At 34.8% G+C, this 17,997-nt stretch overlaps 3 protein-coding genes across 3 annotated transcripts; 1 reads left to right on the top strand and 2 right to left on the bottom strand.

Moving 5' to 3' along the window:
- On the bottom strand, positions 1 to 4,837 carry LOC115227193 (T-complex protein 1 subunit beta-like). Its single transcript, XM_029798103.1, has 6 exons — positions 4,145 to 4,837; positions 2,517 to 2,591; positions 1,782 to 1,857; positions 1,109 to 1,233; positions 834 to 933; positions 1 to 65 (listed from the first exon to the last, which is right to left on the bottom strand). The coding sequence occupies exons 1-6, from the start codon at positions 4,835 to 4,837 to the stop codon at positions 1 to 3; spliced, it is 1,134 nt and encodes a 377-aa protein (XP_029653963.1).
- A 162-nt stretch (positions 4,838 to 4,999) lies between these two features.
- Positions 5,000 to 5,968, top strand: LOC115227192. Its single transcript, XM_029798102.1, has one exon. The coding sequence runs from the start codon at positions 5,000 to 5,002 to the stop codon at positions 5,966 to 5,968; it is 969 nt and encodes a 322-aa protein (XP_029653962.1).
- An 11,422-nt stretch (positions 5,969 to 17,390) lies between these two features.
- LOC118760932 lies at positions 17,391 to 17,997 on the bottom strand. Its single transcript, XM_036498558.1, has 2 exons — positions 17,615 to 17,997; positions 17,391 to 17,584 (listed from the first exon to the last, which is right to left on the bottom strand). The coding sequence occupies exons 1-2, from the start codon at positions 17,979 to 17,981 to the stop codon at positions 17,391 to 17,393; spliced, it is 561 nt and encodes a 186-aa protein (XP_036354451.1). The 5' UTR covers positions 17,982 to 17,997.

The following is a 17,997-nucleotide window of genomic DNA, read 5'->3' as shown; positions in this document are numbered from 1 at the left end:
CTAACTTTCACAATTTTCTCTTTCCACATGATAAGTTATTTTGTCTTGTTCCTGACTAGACGTCTCTTCATAATTAAAAAATTATATTCGATATTACATTTTATAACATTAATTTTTAATTTTTTTCACTGGATTTGCCAACGAAATTATTAGGTTTCCAATTACAGTAATAATTTGTTCTAAATTTATATTCATCATCTTCAAATGTAAGGAAGTAATTCGTCAAATTATTTATGTATCGTGACATAAATGATTTTATTATCCTTATGTCCAGAAATTAAATTATTAATGCCCTAGTAGGTTTTGGAAGAATAACATTGGGCTCAACAATTAGTAACATCACACATGTTTACTAATAAAATATAAATTTCATCTTTTCTCAAACTAAGTACGATAAATAGTGATTCCTATGGTCTTTTCTTTCAATGTCTTGCGAGAAAAATATACAGTGTGAATTGTTTAAATGAAATATACAGTATCTGAAATACACTATTAAATATCAAATGTTATATACAAGTGATTTTATTAGCAGCATAACCTCCATTCAAGTAATATTAATCCCATCTTAGCTAATTTATAGAAATGAAACTAATAACAAAATCAAACATCCAGAAAAGGAAATGTAATGTGATTAGATCTATCCACGATTATCTTTCGTTCGTTTTCTTGGAGCAGCATGAATAACATGATCCACCCTTAGAATCATCTCTGCAGTCTCAACAGCGGAAGAAAGTGCACACAATTTGACTGCCAAAGACTCACTAATTCCCAGCTCCCTCATATCTCCAATGCATCCCTTCTCCATATCTACAAATAAACGTAAATAAAAGTACCTAGTCCATAGGTTGACAGTCCCTGGCGATGTGCTGCTCTCAGTTGGTGTATCAAATCCATACTGTCATACCCACCATTGTCAGCAATCACACTTGGAATCTAATTTTAGTAAAAAATATTAAAATTACGATTTTGATCGCCTTAGAGAATGATTCAATCGCAACTGCTTCCTTTCCAGAAGTTTTATTGGCCAAATCCGAGACCGCATTAGACATGAGAATTTCACAACATCCTGCATAGCCAAATAATAATACAAACCTCCCCCACAAACAACCTTGGTGTCATTCACAGTTCTGTACAACACACAAAGAGCGTCGTGCACGGAACGATCTGCTTCATCAATAATTTGTTGTGTAGCCCCTCGAATAACCAGTGAACAGGCTTCTCCCTTCGCAACTCCTAAAAATAATAAATATTCAATAACCAGAGAATTTCAAAAGTCTATCTTCACCAATCATAATTTCCTCGATCAGTTTGCATCTCCCAAGTTTAACCATTCCTGGGTTGTCAAACGTAGAGACAATTTCGGCCCCTAAATATGAAACAAAAACAAATCAACCAGTTGCCAGTGCCAATCTCTCAACTCCTTCAAAATCGGCATGTTCGATGGCCATCATCCCGGCATCAGCAAACAACTGTTCGGGGTAGTTGTATATAAGTTGGCTAAATTCGTAAAAATAACAAAAATACCGATTTATAAAAACTTTGGATCCATGTGCCAGAATTTTATCGACTTTTTCCTTCATTTTTTGCTTTTCTGCCAATTCAAGATCAGCGATTTTGGCTATTGAATCCACTTTGATTCTCGATCCGAACACTTTGATCTTGTCAGTGTCCATAGGAGTGTTGGCAATAAGAATCGTCGCATCCTCAACTCTCTTGGGTTGATGAATCCCAATTTTTTTATCCAAAATGAACCCTAACATATTTAAGGAAAAAAACCAAACCATCGTCCAAAAACGAATCTCTCAAAGTGCCTCCAAGTTTTTTAATAATCTGAATAGACTCAAGACTTCCTTGATCCTAAAATATACAAAACAACCCAAAACCTTTATTCTCAATATCGCAGAAACTGCCAACTCTGCGAAATATTGTCGATGGAATGAGACAACTTTCGAACTGAGAGTTGTCATGGCCACATTCATCAAATCTTTGTGGAATTCTTCCGGACTTTTACTATTCGAATTAGAATATAAAATCGAGCCTGTTATCGACAGCACTTGCTACTAGAACCCGTTTGGCTTCATCGAGGGCCTTCCTCCACCCAGCAATGATGGTCTGCGGGTGTATTTTCTTATTAACCAATATTTCTGCTTCCTTATGAATAAATGTCAGAAAGAACTTACTCTGAGGAGTTCAGATGTGAGCAATACCACTGAAGTTGTCCCATCACCCATTTCACTGTCTTGTTTTTGTGAAACGTCTTTAAAAATAAAAAATGAGGATCGACCAATCAGAATCTTAGCAACTGGATTGTCAACTCCAATGGACTTGAGAATAGTGGCTCCGTCGTTGGTCACTTGGACTGGGTCGTTAATATTTGAAGATTGCAGAATTTTGTCCTATTTTACTATAATGGTGATATAAACCATTCCTTTGGGTCCGAGGGTCGACTGAACAAGTTCACCCATTACTAATGCTCCGATAAATGTCGACTAAGGGATTTCAAAAGTTATAAATACTAGACGGGCTGTTTCTGCTTTCTCTTCATTAGCTCCTTGTTTTAAAAGTTGAAGTGGTAAAAGTGAAGCTTCAGCCTATATTTTAAATAAGTGTTTTATATTTATTAGTTTTATAAATTAAAAATAACACAACCAACCATGCACGTTAAAAAATAGCGTTGAAATAATCTCTATGGAAAATTTATTATTATTAAATTATTTTTTTAACATATATAAAAATATATTATGTAAAAAGTCTTTTTTTGGTATTTTGAATTAAGATTTGGTATCTGTAAGATATTGAGCTTATCTACCAAGCTCGTCAATTTTTCAAACAAGTTTGTTATTTTTTCAAAGTTCTATAAATTAGAAAATTATAGACTTTAAAAAATAACAAACTTGAACGAAAACACATGTAAAATGAATTGCTTTCTAATTTTAACATAAAAAGTAAAAAAAACTTTTATACTGACCTGACATTATGAGTTATTTTCAATAATAAATTAAAATATGATTTACATATTCAGAATAAATGAGCATAGTTTGCATATCTGATATTTGTGGTTTTATTATGTCGCGCCCCAGGAAAGACAACTAACCATTAATCTGTTATTAGACATTGTATTTTTTACTTTTCCCTTTCCTTTATATGGGGATTCAAATCTGTGTAGCTTCAATGACTGGTTGGTCTCATAATCTTTTAAAATTCAAATTTAAACTGTTATTATTCAATTATACCTCATTCCATATTTAAAAATCATATTTTGACCTGTGTACTCCCATCTTTTTATTCATTCTTTTAAAATAAGATATATTCATGTCTGGAGGATTGAAATTAAAAATTTTATTATTCGTTTCTAAAAATAAATACATCGTAAATTTACCATCAAGTTGATCTTTGACGAACGAAGCCTCATTATTTTCATCTAAATTATAAATAAGACCTGGTGTTTCATGAATCACACTTTTAATTCCAAAAATACCTCTAAACTTTTTGAAGGCCGAGTGACATGTCGTATTATAGGAATAAGTAACTTTGTCTAAAAATTGTTTCTAATTTTTAATTCCTTCATTATCCATCAGCTTTTACATACTCCGTTTCAATGTTTAATTAAAGCGTTCAATCACACCCGAATTTATTTCAAATCTATAAATTTGTGACTGAGGATGTTTTGGTCTTCCATCAATATGTGTGATTTTATTTTTCACGTAGTTCATCCATCAGGTGATTTTTAAATTCCAACTGATTTGTAAAATATTCAATTTGACAAATTTTTTTTAATTTCCAACTTCGAAAAGTAAATGTTAAGTTTTACCAAAAGCAGATTTATTTTTTAAGAATTTGCAGACTATGAATTTTCTGTAGATGTCAATAATTTTTAATATCAAATTATATCCATCGTTAAAATCTCTACATCTTCTAAAATCAATAAGATCCGCCTGGAATCTTTTATTTGGACTTCTTGCCGTTACATGTAATCAGAATCGGATATTTAAGTATATTTATTCAAAAATACTTTCAATAGCTGAACAAATTTACAAATTTTGCAGTTTTGTTTATAATTTCTTCGATAATAGGGCTTTTCACATTAAAATAAAATCCACAGCACTTCTTATAAAGTTTTAGTATTCCTCAGTGGTATTCTCACTTCATCCACCTCTAGGAAGCTTTCCAGAACCCCGATAAGTAGGTCACGACGGACACAGTCAAAAGCCTTTGACATATCGATACCAAGGATAACCGTAGATTTTTTAAATTTTTGCTGGACAGCGCAGCGCCATCTGTGACTCCAGACTATATCAGCTGTGGATCTTCCAGCCCTGAATCCACTGTGACTGGGAGAGAGATATTCATTAACAGTTCGGGTTATGCGACCGAGTGTAATGAGTGAGAAAAGTTTTCTCAGAGTGTTCAGTAGTATTACGGGACGGAGATTTTCCACCGGTCCGGAGGTTTTGTTGGCCTTTTGTATCGGGATGAGTGTGCCTGAGCCCAGTGGGAGCAGGTCATTGGTTGCGAACATCTCATTGAACGAGGTCGTCAGTTTTTCCATGAGTAGTATTGGGCCATACTTGATCAGTTCTGCATTGATGTTATCAGGTCCAGCTGCCCGACAATTCTTAAGCTTCTTGGCAGCTTGGATGACTTCCTCAACTGCGATTGGCTTATTGAGAGGTGCTGATGTGCATGTAAAGGGGTCAATATCGTCAGTGTTCAGATTAAATTGACGTTCGAAGTGATCAGCAATTATTTCGGTTTGCTCTGCAGGTTTGTAGATGGTTTTTCCCATGCCATCGATAATTTTGAGTTTGGTGGGTTTTCTTCTTTTGAGAAGACGCATGGCCTGAAACATTTGTGCGCCGTTCTTGAGCCCTTCGACTTCGTTTAGAAGGGTTTCCAGAGTGTCTAGAGTGTGCTGACGGTTTAGTTTCTTAATGAGTCGTTGTATTCTGGCACGTTTCCTCTTCAGTGCCTGTTTGTTATTATGATCGTTGAAGTGAGAATGATACGATTACTACTTGCTAAGACAGAACTTTCTGTTCGTATTGGGTCAGTCTCCTCAAGGCAGTTCAAAACGAATGTCGGCACGCCTCAGGGAGACTCCCTCTCCCCCCTGCTATTTGTAGTCTATCTGGAAGCCGCCTTGAGAGATTTGAGAACTTTCTATAATGATTCTATCACCGAAATTGCATATGCCGACGATGTGGACTTTGCCTCGGACAACATAGATGATCTAATTCATCTACTAAACAATTCCCCACGGGTGCTTAACAAATGGTTCCTGATAATTAACACATCCAAAACTGAATTGACGGAGATAAAACGAATGGACACCAGAATTGGCGAAACATGGAGGAATGCCAACAAACTCGGCTCCCAACATGGAGATAGTGAAGACATTTCTCGTAGAAAGATGCTTGCTACTGCGGCTCTGAGCAGAATACGTAAAAAATGGCTCCAAGCTTGGCCGATAAATCGGGCTCTCAGATCAAGGCTCTATAATGCATTCGTAAAGCCTGTTCTACTATACAACTCGTCAACATGGGGGATCTCGGACACTGAACTGAAGACTATAGACTCTTTCCACCGTAAACAACTACGTCTCTTACACGGAATACACTGGCCATCAAAAATTAACAATCTATCTCTGTATAAACATTACGATGCTACGCCGTTGTCTCAAGAAATCGTTGGAGGCCGGTGGAAATTATTTGGCCATATTTTGCGAATGGACCCCAGAGCTCCGGCCAATCGGGCAATGGACGATTATTTCTCCGAACATGGAGACAAATATCGTGGAAGACCTAGATCCACTCTTCCGGCAGTTCTGGAGAGGGATCTCAAACTTCATGGCAAAAGTTTCAAAAACTGGGACGACCTAGAATCTTTGCGGGATCTCGCCCGCAACAGAGGGGCATGGACAAGGATGGTCCAGAAGATTGTTTCGCTTGTGACACGTGTGGGATTATAACTTTGTTTATGTTCCTACGGAATGTGTTATAATAATAATGAGTGGTATTCTTGGTGAATAGAGAATGCCAGTCTCTCCATCCTCATTTCATTTTCCAAGCAGATAACGATTTGTGTTTTTTGTTATTATCGGAATTAAAAATACCGATCATTAATTATCATAAATTTTTTTTTTTTTTAGGCACCCACTTTCTTGCACTCGTAGTGCCGTTCGTTTTCCCCGACATTCCGCCGCCAATGACATCATTAAAAGGGCCATGGACGCTGCCGGATTCCACTCTCAACTCGAACCAGCTGGTCTCGATAGAGGGGATGGCAAACGCCCAGACGGCGTAACCATCTACCCGTACACGAGAGGGAAATCACTTGTTTGGGATTTTACCTGCCCTGACACGTTTGGACCTTCTTCATTCGGAAGTTCGGCATCCTTTCCTGGCTCTGCTGCAAAACGTTCTGAAGAGTTGAAGAAAAAAAAATACTCTTTCCTGGCAGACAGATATCTTTTCCAGCCGATCGCTGTGGAGACTTCTGGAGTCTTTGGAACAGAGAGTTTTTCGTTCATTCGAAGATTGGGTGGTCTAATCTCCAAAAAAACAGGTGATCCGCGGGAGACGTCGTGGCTCTTCCAGAGGATTTCGTGTGCAATTGTCCGCGGAAATTCACACGCTATCCTCGGGTCATACTAATTAATTAAAACTTTATTTGGTCTTGTATGTTACAAAAAAAAATTACGTATATAAAAAAAAAATTATCATAAATTGATTCACTTTTTTATAAGTCTGTATTTTTCGGATTTAGATGTAGTTTATACGGGTTTTTGGAGAACATTGAACAGATTTTGGTATTCACTGTCATTTTTCACGTAACCTAAGAATTGAGACTACACTGATACAACATATTCTGGAAGATATCGTCTTTTAATTAAAATGACGCTATTTAGCTCATAATGAACAAAAGGAATCGTCCAAAAAATAAGCGAGTAATTCTTTTAAGTTATTTCAAAATAAACTAGAAACATAGTCTTTCTAACGATTCAAATAAAATCTTATAATGGTGTCTCATATTCGCTTCAAAAATCAACTCAGCATGTGTTTAAAACAATGCATAGGAATCATATCGGCCTTTTATAATCATTGACATTAAAAATGTTTTTGTATTTGATTGAACAAATTTTCTTAATAGTAATAATTGTGACCGGTTCATAATGAGATACGGTTGAATACGAGCCGTTAAAAAGATCGATAATTAATATACCGATTCAAAAGGCCAATTACAATAAATGCAAACGTTCCGAACTAATGATTGAACTTTAAATTTTTGAAAAAATGATGTTTTATATTTGAACCATGTTTGCTTTAAAATAGTAAAATTATTTACAACATTAGCAAATTATAATGTGAATTATTTTTATTTTTGATATTATAAATTGCAACATTAGCAAATTACAAGTTTGTAACAACTTTAACTCTAATCTTAACTTTAACTCTAACTATAAATGATTTCAACGTTATTTATAAACATATTCATCATAAAAAAGACACTAAAGAAAACAGACCCTAACCCTAATCCCTGACGCTAACCCTGACGCTGACCCTGACGCTGACCCTGACGCTAACCCTGACGCTAACCCTGACGCTAACCCTGACGCTAACCCTGACGCTAACCCTGACCCTAACCCTAACCGTAACCCTGACCCTAACCCTGACCCTAACCCTGACCCTAACCCTGACCCTAACCCTGACCCTAACCCTAACCCTGACCCTAACCCTAACCCTGACCCTAACCCTGACCCTAACCCTGACCCTAACCCTGACCCTGACCCTAACCCTGACCCTGACCCTAACCCTGACCCTGACCCTAACCCTGACCCTGACCCTAACCCTAATATGATTTAACGGCATTCACGCCATTTAACGGCTCGTATAACGCCACTTTGACGGCTCGTTTAACGGCTCGTATTCAACCTGGGCTCGTATTCAACCGGTCACAATAATTAACTAACTAAACCAATAATCACACAATGCTGTGTTTTTTATTATGAAATTATTTTTTCAGATAAAAATATAATTTATATTCAATTTTTTTCTTCAACCCATTCTGTACTATTTAAATGCCTGAGTGAACCTAAAGTAGACACATCGAGTCCTCATGGTGGTTAGAGTATGAAAACAACTCCTTAGCAAAACAATACTATATTTAATGCAGGAACGAAATTTATTTGTGTCTATGAGAGCCGACCGTCCCACTATTGCAATACGGGTAAAAGACGGTGAACAATCTAGGAGCAAGGTGCGGAAGAATGATAAACAATCATAACTTACGGAGCCACAATGAGGTCGTCAGGTGTTTTCATCTATGTAAAATCTATGGAATAAACAAGTCAAGGAGCCTTAAGACTCATTCTCTTCTGTTCAGAATTAAAAAAACAAGCCAGACAAATTTTTCTGGACAGGAACGAAACTTAATATGTCGCGAGCGCAGCGCGCGACCGAGCGCTAGACGCGACTTTGACAGCTAACAAGCCTGTCATCAACAAATATATTTATTAAATTATTTAAAATTTTAACATGATTTAAAATTAAAATTGAAATAACTTAAGTTTTCCATTGAATCCCATAAAATAATTTATAAGTAGACCTTAATAGAAAAAGTAAAATCAATGAATACTGAACGCTAATTTGGTTTAGGTTGTGAGGGGGTAATAATTTAACAGATCTCATTGCTATTTTTTCGTTTTAATCTCTAAATTAGGTCTTCTAATCAAAAATGAACTGTGCAGACAGGCTTGCTCCTTCAGAAGATTCTTGTTTTGACATTTTAATAAATTATGAAGCATTTAGATTTTTTCTCATTATTCTAAAATATCCATTATAAATTTTAAAATATTATTTTTATTTATGAAATCGGTTTTTAAAGCTCATTCTGCTTTGGCATCGATTTTAAATTTTGTTATCGAATATATTTAAACCCAAATACCAGGTATTTGTCAGATTTTCGTGACCGGTCCGTTTTGGAAAGTGAAATCTTCACCATTACGGAAGAAATAAGAAAATCGGCGAAGGTGGCGAAGAATAAAAAATGGAATACTGAGTGCAAAAAGCTACATAAAGGAAGTACAAATTTTTGGAAGGTCTACTCGAAATTAACCTCGACGTCTGAGAACTATACCTAACTGCTAAAACAAGATGGATCCCCTGCATCTCATGAAGAAATCCCGAACATATTTGCTGATAGTCTCAAAAGAATACAAGAAGTCAATCCGGATACAAATCTATCTGATTCAGCTTTGTTTGATATGGAAAAAGAGTTGGAAGACAATCTTAGCTCATTACCAATGTGCTCGGAATCTATAACGTGCAAAGACGTGGAAAATGCAGTTAGATACTCCAAAAATAACGCTCCGGGAAAGGACAAGATAACCATGCGCATGTTCAAAGAAGCTCCCAAGCAACTTTACGAATATTTGGGATGTCTCTTCTCCCGCAGTGTGAGCTTGGGATACGTCCCTTCTTCATGGAAACTGACGGAGGTAAGGATGATACGGAAGCCTGGAAAACCTGGTTACTTGGCGACAAGTTATAGGCCTATAAGCCTAATTCCTACCATCAGTCGAATAATGGAAAGGGTAATGTTTGAACGACTCTCTGAACACGTCGAGAGAAATGGTTATCTCAAAGACGTGCAGTGGGGCTTTCGGAGGGTCGTTCCTGTGCTGACTGTCTTTATACACTCAATTCGTCGATTGTAAAGGCTCTGGATTTCAAAGAGTGTCTGACAATTGTGTCTCTAGACATCTCAAAAGCCTTTGATATGGTTTGGCACCTCGGTCTCCTTAGACATCTGGCGAAGTGTCACATAGACAAAGGACTATTCCTATGGCTAAAAGACTTCCTCCGCGACAGGCGCTCTGTGATAAGCTTTCTGAACTATGACTCGGATGAACTGAAACTTAAAAGAGGCGTCCCTCAAGGATCAGTCCTCAGTCCTCTATTATTCAACATTGTGATGAGCAATCTGCCGTCTCCTGTCAACACACGGACGGAAATTTTGATATACGCCGATGATGTTGTAATCCTTGACATTTCATCGAAACCTGCCTTATCCGAACAAAGGATTATATCATATATGAATACAGTGGAGCAATGGTGCGATGAAAATATGTTCATTATTGCGCGTGAGAAGTCCGCATTACTGAGAATCACAGAAAGCAGAAATTTAATAAATTTACCGTGCCTGATCAAGAACATACCTCGACAAAACTCAATTAAATATCTTGGCTTGTTCATCGATGAAAAGGGAAACTATCTCGAAAACGCAAAATTAAGTAAAAGGAAAGCAACTAATGCTCTGTTCTGCCTGAGGAAGTTAAATTTGGAGCCTGATACTTTCCTCTACGTTTTCAATACGGTGATCCTACCGGGACTACTATACGGAAAAGAGGGATGGTACTTCTCTAAAAAGAAGGACACCATCTTAACTAAATTTGAAAAGTCTCGCAGGCTCGCTTTGAAGCTTGCTTACCACCAAAAAGTTGAAGATCCAATCCCCTGTGGCTTGAAAGTAAATCCTCCATGGTCGGTGAAACTGTCGAAAAAGCTATAAGTGGTTATAAATCCACTCAATTGTCACTGGGACGTACTTGCAGAGGTAGAAAAGAAAAAAAAAAAAAAAAAAAAAAAAAAAATTTACTTGAGGGGGTCTCTTTTTTTTCTGGGAAGAAGTCGATAGGGTAGTCCTATTGTTTCATTATACAAACTCCCCCCTAACCTTTAACCCTTCTCTGTTTCCAATAAAACTTCCTATTCCTATTCCTGGGTATTTGTCAATTTATAGATTTGTTGATTGATCGGATCTAGAAATTGAGTGGTCGCTCGCTGCGCTCGGTCGCTCGCTGCGCTCGCGACATAATAACTCTAATCAAAGTCTGAATAATGTCATAAGCTTCAATGAAGCACGTAAAAGTTGAAAAGTTCCACAAATACGATCACCTGACTTAGGATCTGGGTCTAATCGATAAGGCGACTTCACAGTACTACAGAAATCACATATGTTTTATCAAGATTGACGTCTTCGTAAGAGTCTGTATGTCTAATCCGTCGCTCTGAGAAAGACTTTAGAAATTATAATGGCAGAATTAAAGCAAGGAGATTAGATTGAAGTAGCATTCCCAATTGAGCATCACAATCCCGGATCGTGATACCACTTAATTCTGCCTGCAAGATAACCCAACCCCAGGTAAAGAACTTTCTAGCTCGAAATAAATAATGAACCCATGAAAATCAACTTTAATTGAGATTTTCTGAATAATTATAATCATAATTAATAGTGGTATTTTCAATAGACATTTTTCAAGCATTCGATTTTATTCATCAAAAAAATTTATTTTTTAACTTAGACGACATAAGTTATACTAAAACTAGTGAAAAGAAACTGAAAAAAACTACTTCATATTTTGTTTTATATCACGTAAGAGACCATGAAGATTCATTGTCTTAAGCCCTTTTGACACCAAGATAATTTATGAAGATAATCTAGATTTTTTCTTGTATTATTGTGAAATCATTCGAAATGTTATAAAAACATGACCAAATGGCTTTTTTCAATGGTTCAGGGATTCAATAAACATAAACGTAAAAAATTACTGACAATCAGACCCGAAAACAAAGACAAAAACTAAAATGCGTTTGTAGTTCTTATTCTAATATACAATTGTAGAACATTACGTGCAAAGAAAGAAAAAACTGAAAACATAGGCAGCTTGTACCAGAATCAGACAGGGAACGTCATAAAATAAACTGAGTCCAAGATGAAAATCTAAATGCAAAATAGAAATTGTTTGGGTATCTTTTAAAAATAGATTCACAAGTTTTGGTTAAAAATTATGACGGAAAACTACTTCGTACAGGTCCAGGAAGGATTTTGCGGGAGCCTAATACTACTTTACCGACTTACTTAACGGAGATCTGTTACAAGTAAACAAAAACTACAAAGAAAAAAGATCTAGATTTTTTAAGAAACAGAGAAACTTTCAAGATGTAGCGAGAATCTTTTATCTTTGAACAAGGAGAATATAATTAAAATGTTTTTTCCTGAGAGTTTTAGATAAAATATATTTACATTATTTTTTTCAGTGAGAAGATCTGAAATTTTCGATTGCTTTATTGCGTTTGTGAAAAAAACAAATTATTAATTAAACCAAGAACACCGTCAAAACCAGAACAAATTGGTTAGGTAAAAAACAAATAACAAAGATTTCTGTAAATTGTCAAGTCAGAACTTTTATTAAGTTAGTTTTAATCTAAAACTACTTATGATTGAGAAGACGTTGCTTCTCAGAATCGCAATTGAATTATTTTTCATAAATTATTGTTTATTTTCATTGTATGTTGCAAAAGGCAGACTAAAAAAACTTGATATAATAATCTAAAAAATTATGTAGTAACAAGATTTACCTGTCTATCAATATTTTAATCTCTATGGGCTAATTGTTCTCACGAAAATATTATTTTTCAATTTCTTAATTGAATTCAGGAAACTGTTCTTAAGAAAATATAATTTTTCAATTTTTTAATTGATTCATAAGTATTTTGAGTAGTATGTATTATAATTAACTTTGACTACACATACGCATTTAGTTATCGAAAATCAATAAATATATTTTTATGCTTTTTTGAAATCATGAAATTAATTGTTTTTTGGTCTGATTTTGTTATTCCCTTCTACAATTTAACTAATCTTAAAGGCTAGTGTGTCAAACTTTACTGGAAGGAAATTGCGTTTTAATTTGCGGTTTGCGGTAAAATTGAAATTACTTTAAAAAGTTTATTTAAGCCACATAAATTGTAAATCTAATCATATTTAGGTGGTTTTAAAGCCAAAATTGTTAATGACAACATCTTCAAATAAAAATGTCGAAGAAATGAAGATTTATTTGATGAAACGGATAAATGTTTTACCATCAATAGGAATAGTCTGTGGTTCCGGACTTGGAGAAATCATCAATATTTTAACGAACCAAATCATTATACCTTTTAGTGACATTCCAAACTTACAAGTTCCTACAGGTAGTTTGTTACTTTATTCCTCAATAGCTCCTTCTCATCAGGGAAGGTTCGTTTTTGGTATGTCACCATGTGGAAAATCTATAATTGTTCAACAAGGGCGGTTTCATTTGTACGAAGGTCATAATCCATCTTCGGTTAGTTTAGAATTCCATTTTTAGATATCTACACCAATTAGACTTTTCAAGCTACTAGGAGTAGACATAGTAATATTGACTAACGCCGCAGGAGGGATTAACCAATCCTACAATGTTGGAGACTTGATGATAATAAAGGATCACATTTATTTCCCAGGAAATAGCAAATTTGCAATTGAAAGCCAAGTATCGTAACCTATTTTTATCTACTCATAGAATTGTGACAGATTGCGTTCTCCGTTTTTTTCATCTGGTTATATATATGATAGAGAATTAAGCTTAAAACTAATAAACTGTGCAAAAATCCTGAAAATGGATAATGTTCATTTCGGGATCTACGCCTCTGTAGCCGGTCCTCATTATGAAACGACTTTTGAAATAAATTTTTTATTAAGAAATAATTGTGACGCAGTTGGTTGGTTGTAATTTTAAATGCATTATAGGAATGAGTACTTCCCATGAGGCAATTTGCGCGTTTAACTCTGGAATGAAAGTAGTGGCCATATCTCTTATTTCCAATAAATGCAGTGCTTTTGAAGATCATGGAAATTCTGTATCCGGTCATGACGTAATCAACGTTGCAAATAACTGCATTTCGTCAGTCGTAGAATTGCTGCTTAAATTTATTTCGGAATTTTAAATAACTATTCAATTTGAATCGCTTAATTACTACTGTCAACCAAATTATCCTTTTTTAATTTATAATCATTAATTATTTTATTTACCAAGAAACTGAACTCTGAAAACTGATACAGTATAACCTCCATTTGAGGCATCAATTTTGAAAAATTGCCCTAAAAATGGAGGTTTTCTAAAAAATGGAGGTCTAAAATTTTTTCATTTTTATAAACATTTTAAGTTTTAGCATATTTGTCATTAATTTATAAATAAGTAAAGTATTTTTAAGAACATTTAAACTTTTTTTCCACTAATTTTATTGATAATTAGAGTATTTTTTAAGTAGAAAAGTTTTTAAGTAAAAAAAAATTTTATTCTATTACACAAAAATAATCTGTTATTGGTTTCCTGTTGCAGATTTCTTCATATTTATGCCCAATATTTTTCTGAAATTTTAATCTGGAAACAAACGGTGAATATTCTCTCCAAGGTTATTAATTATCGTGTCCAAGTGTGAACAGTTGCATTCAGTTTGATCATATATTGACTCATTATCATTGTCTTCTTCATTTTCAGCAATTACGTCTGCAATTATCGTGTCCAAATTTTCATTCTCACTGTCAACTAAAAAATTTGAACTAGGAATCTGTTGCCGACAGTATTAATTGTTTCCCAACAATTCGTTATTGTTTCAGGATTAAATTTTGCCACGTTTTTAAATTTATTATAACATTACGAAGATTTATTTTTTTACTCAAAATAAAGAGTAAATCCAATAAGCGTTAAGATAATTGGACTTAAAAGATTTAATAATACCAATGTCTAACGGTTAAATTAATGAGGTTTTATTTTTTTGAAAGAAAAATAATTCAATGTTGGAAAGATGGATATATTTACGACAGCTTGCGCTATCAAGTAACAAAACAATTTTTCTCTTTTGCTAATCATTTGTCATTTGTAATGGCAACTGATGTCTTTTCTTAAATTTTTCCAACCAGTCATCGGACCCTCTGAACGCCGAATAATTCAACATCCTTGCTACTTTGAAAGCAATGTTTTTTAAAAAAGGACCGGACATAGGAATAAATTCTTCCCTTGTCTTGTTGAAAGCCTCAAAAACAATTTTATCAACTTTTGGGATAAATTATGAGGAGAGGAGACGATAATATTTGTGGGAAATTTTGTCCGAACAGCCCAGTTCATTTTAATAGCAAATATGATATAAATTAAAAATCATGTGCCCCACTTCGGGGTTCCGGTAATTTCAAATCTAGAAATTAACGCATAAAATTATATCTTTTCAAAAAAACTACCCAAAAATAGAGGTTCCCCAAGCCAGAGGTTTGCCCCAAAGGAGGTTATCTGTATTAGTTAATAGAATAAAACATTCGAATAGTCAAAAGAGGAGAAAAAGACCGATAAAATTGCTTTTCAGAAGCTTCTTCTATTTGCCTTAAATAAGAGAATATTTAATTTGCTAAAACTATATTTTAATAATAAAATCATATTAATTTATCAAACTGAAATGTGTAACTTAAAAAAATGACGGATCCAAATAAATATACTAAAATAAAAAAGCAAAAAAATAATACTAAGAAAACAAATAAGCATTAATGGAAACCACGAGAATGTAACAGTGCTTTTGTTTGTGCTATTGGACTCAGCAGAGAAAATCCGTCCACTTGTATCGAGAAATGTTTAACTCCATCAAGAGGGGTGAATTTTTTAGAAGCACAGTCAAATCTATAAATGGAAAAATAGCAAATACTTGAAAAAAGTTGAAACTATGCAGTCATCGACTACATTTGGCCCCGACCCGGATATTTTGGAGGCAGATTGCCCCTTGTGCGAATATATTCCCTTATACTTCAAAAGTCCTCCTCCCAAGTAAACCAGGAAATGTTGAACATCTCGACAGTTCTCGACATCCTCGAATAAAAACACAAAACCACCATAAGCACGGTCTTTTGCAAATCTCTGTCAACAAGTCCCGGAAGTAAGACATTTTTTATAGCATTCACAATACGTGATTTATTTGTCCGAGGCTTAGCCCCAGCTTTAACCGGAACTAAAGACATAAAAAAACAAATTTACGATCTCTTGTCGAAAGCATTTTGTTAACGTAAGAATTTCCCGCCGAATTAATCCTTGTGAACTAATAAACACGTTAATACCTTCTGGACGATATACGAGTTCCGGTCTTAATTTTATTCTCACGACGTAATCGAGCTTCCTTCCAATTTGGATGCGATTCAAAATCCAAAAAGTATTGTTCGTTCTTTTGCTTATTTTCAACGATTTTCTCTGTTTCCATTTCACCACATTTTCTTGAGTCCCCGCACAACTCAAATTCCGTATTTCCAGTTTGAGGGACTGTGAATTCATCTTCCTTCTGTACATTGTCAGGACTATTCTAAAAAAATATTTTATTTTACAAAAAACTGTTTTTTGTTGCAAGTTGCTGTCGATTTGTTGAAAAGGCCTACAAAATTAATTAACAAATAAACAATGACGGTCTACTCCAACACGTCCTCTTAAGTTTAACCAGGGGTTCTAATTCTTCTGTGACAACTTGAGAATAACATTCGTCGTCAATTATTGGTAAAAATGCTTCATCCGGGTCTACTTCTATGAACTCCAAATCTTGAATATTGGAACAAATCGGAACTATGCTTATCATACAATTAGTAATAACTGAAATTTTCAAACGACTCATCACTAATCAGTTGGAAATCGTTTGAAAACGAATTCTGCCTATTCTCTCTGACAAAATTAAGTCCGACTACGTTTTCATCAGTTTCTGAACAAATCAATTAAGAACACAACCTTCAAAAATCTCCTCAACTTTACATGGAGCGACTTCCCCATCGTCAGTAATCTCAACCTCATATTTGGTGTTTATTTCTACAAAAATGAAATCAAAACTACCTTCGAGGGAAACTTCCTCCTCAACTTTGCATGGAGCGACTTTCCCATCGTCAGGAATCTCAGCGTTATATTTAATGTTTATTTCTACGAAAATGAAATCAAAATTACCTTCAAGGGAATCCTCCTCCTCAACTTTGCATGGAGCGACTTTCCCATCGTCAGTAATCTCAACCTCATATTTGGTGTTTATTTCTACGAAAATGAAATCAAAACTACCTTCAAGGGAAACTTCCTCCTCAACTTTGCATGGAGCGACTTCTCCATCGTCAGTAATCTCAACCTCATATTTGGTGTTTATTTCTACAAAAATGAAATCAAAACTACCTTCAAGGGAAACATCCTCCTCAACTTTGCATGGAATGACTTCTTCATCGTCAGTAATCTCAACGTCATATTTTATGTTTATTTCTACAAAAATAAAATCAAAATTACCTTCGAGGGAATCATCCTCTTGGGTTAGATCGCAGTAATCAAATAGATTTGATACATTCGAACTTCTTTTGAGACACGTACTTTCCAAATTAATAACAGTTTGAATTTCATTCGTGCTAAAGTGAACATCTAAGCATAATCTAATAAAATCGACGTCTGCCATCATTAATATCTCGGCTTAAACGACAATCACTTAAAAGTGAAGGTTTGAAAACATCTTCCTCTCCTGAATTTGTACTGTTTGGGTTTATTTCGATTTCTTGACAAGTGACAGAGACCTCTGTAGGATAGGCAATTCTCGACCACCTTGTTCTTCTTTCGATGACACACGTTTTTGGGGTTGCACAAAATCTTTCGAATTCTCGAGTTTGATGTCATTTTGATCATGAATTTGAGAAACGGCAGATTCTTCAATACCTTCCACTTCATTGATGGCCTCCACTAAAAAATATATTCACAAAACTCAAAAACAATTCAGTGATTCTTTTATGCTTAATGAGGATATATCTTTTGAACAGTCCAACGAGTAATCCACGGGGAAAGAACTCCTGCAAGTAAAAAATTGAGAATTATTGACAGAATCCTCCTGAAAATTGTTGTCATCTAAAAATTCCAAAAAATAAAAACAGTAAATTTCATCAAAATTGACATTACACAGCAATCCGTCTGAATTAGCTGCTCGGTTGTGCAAAAATGGCGAAATTCTCTCGGAAAATGCTTTATAAATTGACGAATAGATCAACAAAAAATAGAGCCTTAGAGAATGGTGACTCACAAAAATGTCTTCAGTACTAAATGATGGTATATCCGGAAAGAATTCATCACAGATTTCTCTCATTGAATCTAGTCCACAA

Source organism: Octopus sinensis, unplaced genomic scaffold (genome assembly GCF_006345805.1).
Source record: "Octopus sinensis unplaced genomic scaffold, ASM634580v1 Contig02042, whole genome shotgun sequence".
In the NCBI taxonomy this organism is placed as follows: Eukaryota; Metazoa; Mollusca; class Cephalopoda; order Octopoda; family Octopodidae; genus Octopus; species Octopus sinensis.
The sequence above is the reverse complement of the archived record's forward strand: the minus strand, read 5'-3'. Positions and strand labels throughout refer to the sequence as shown.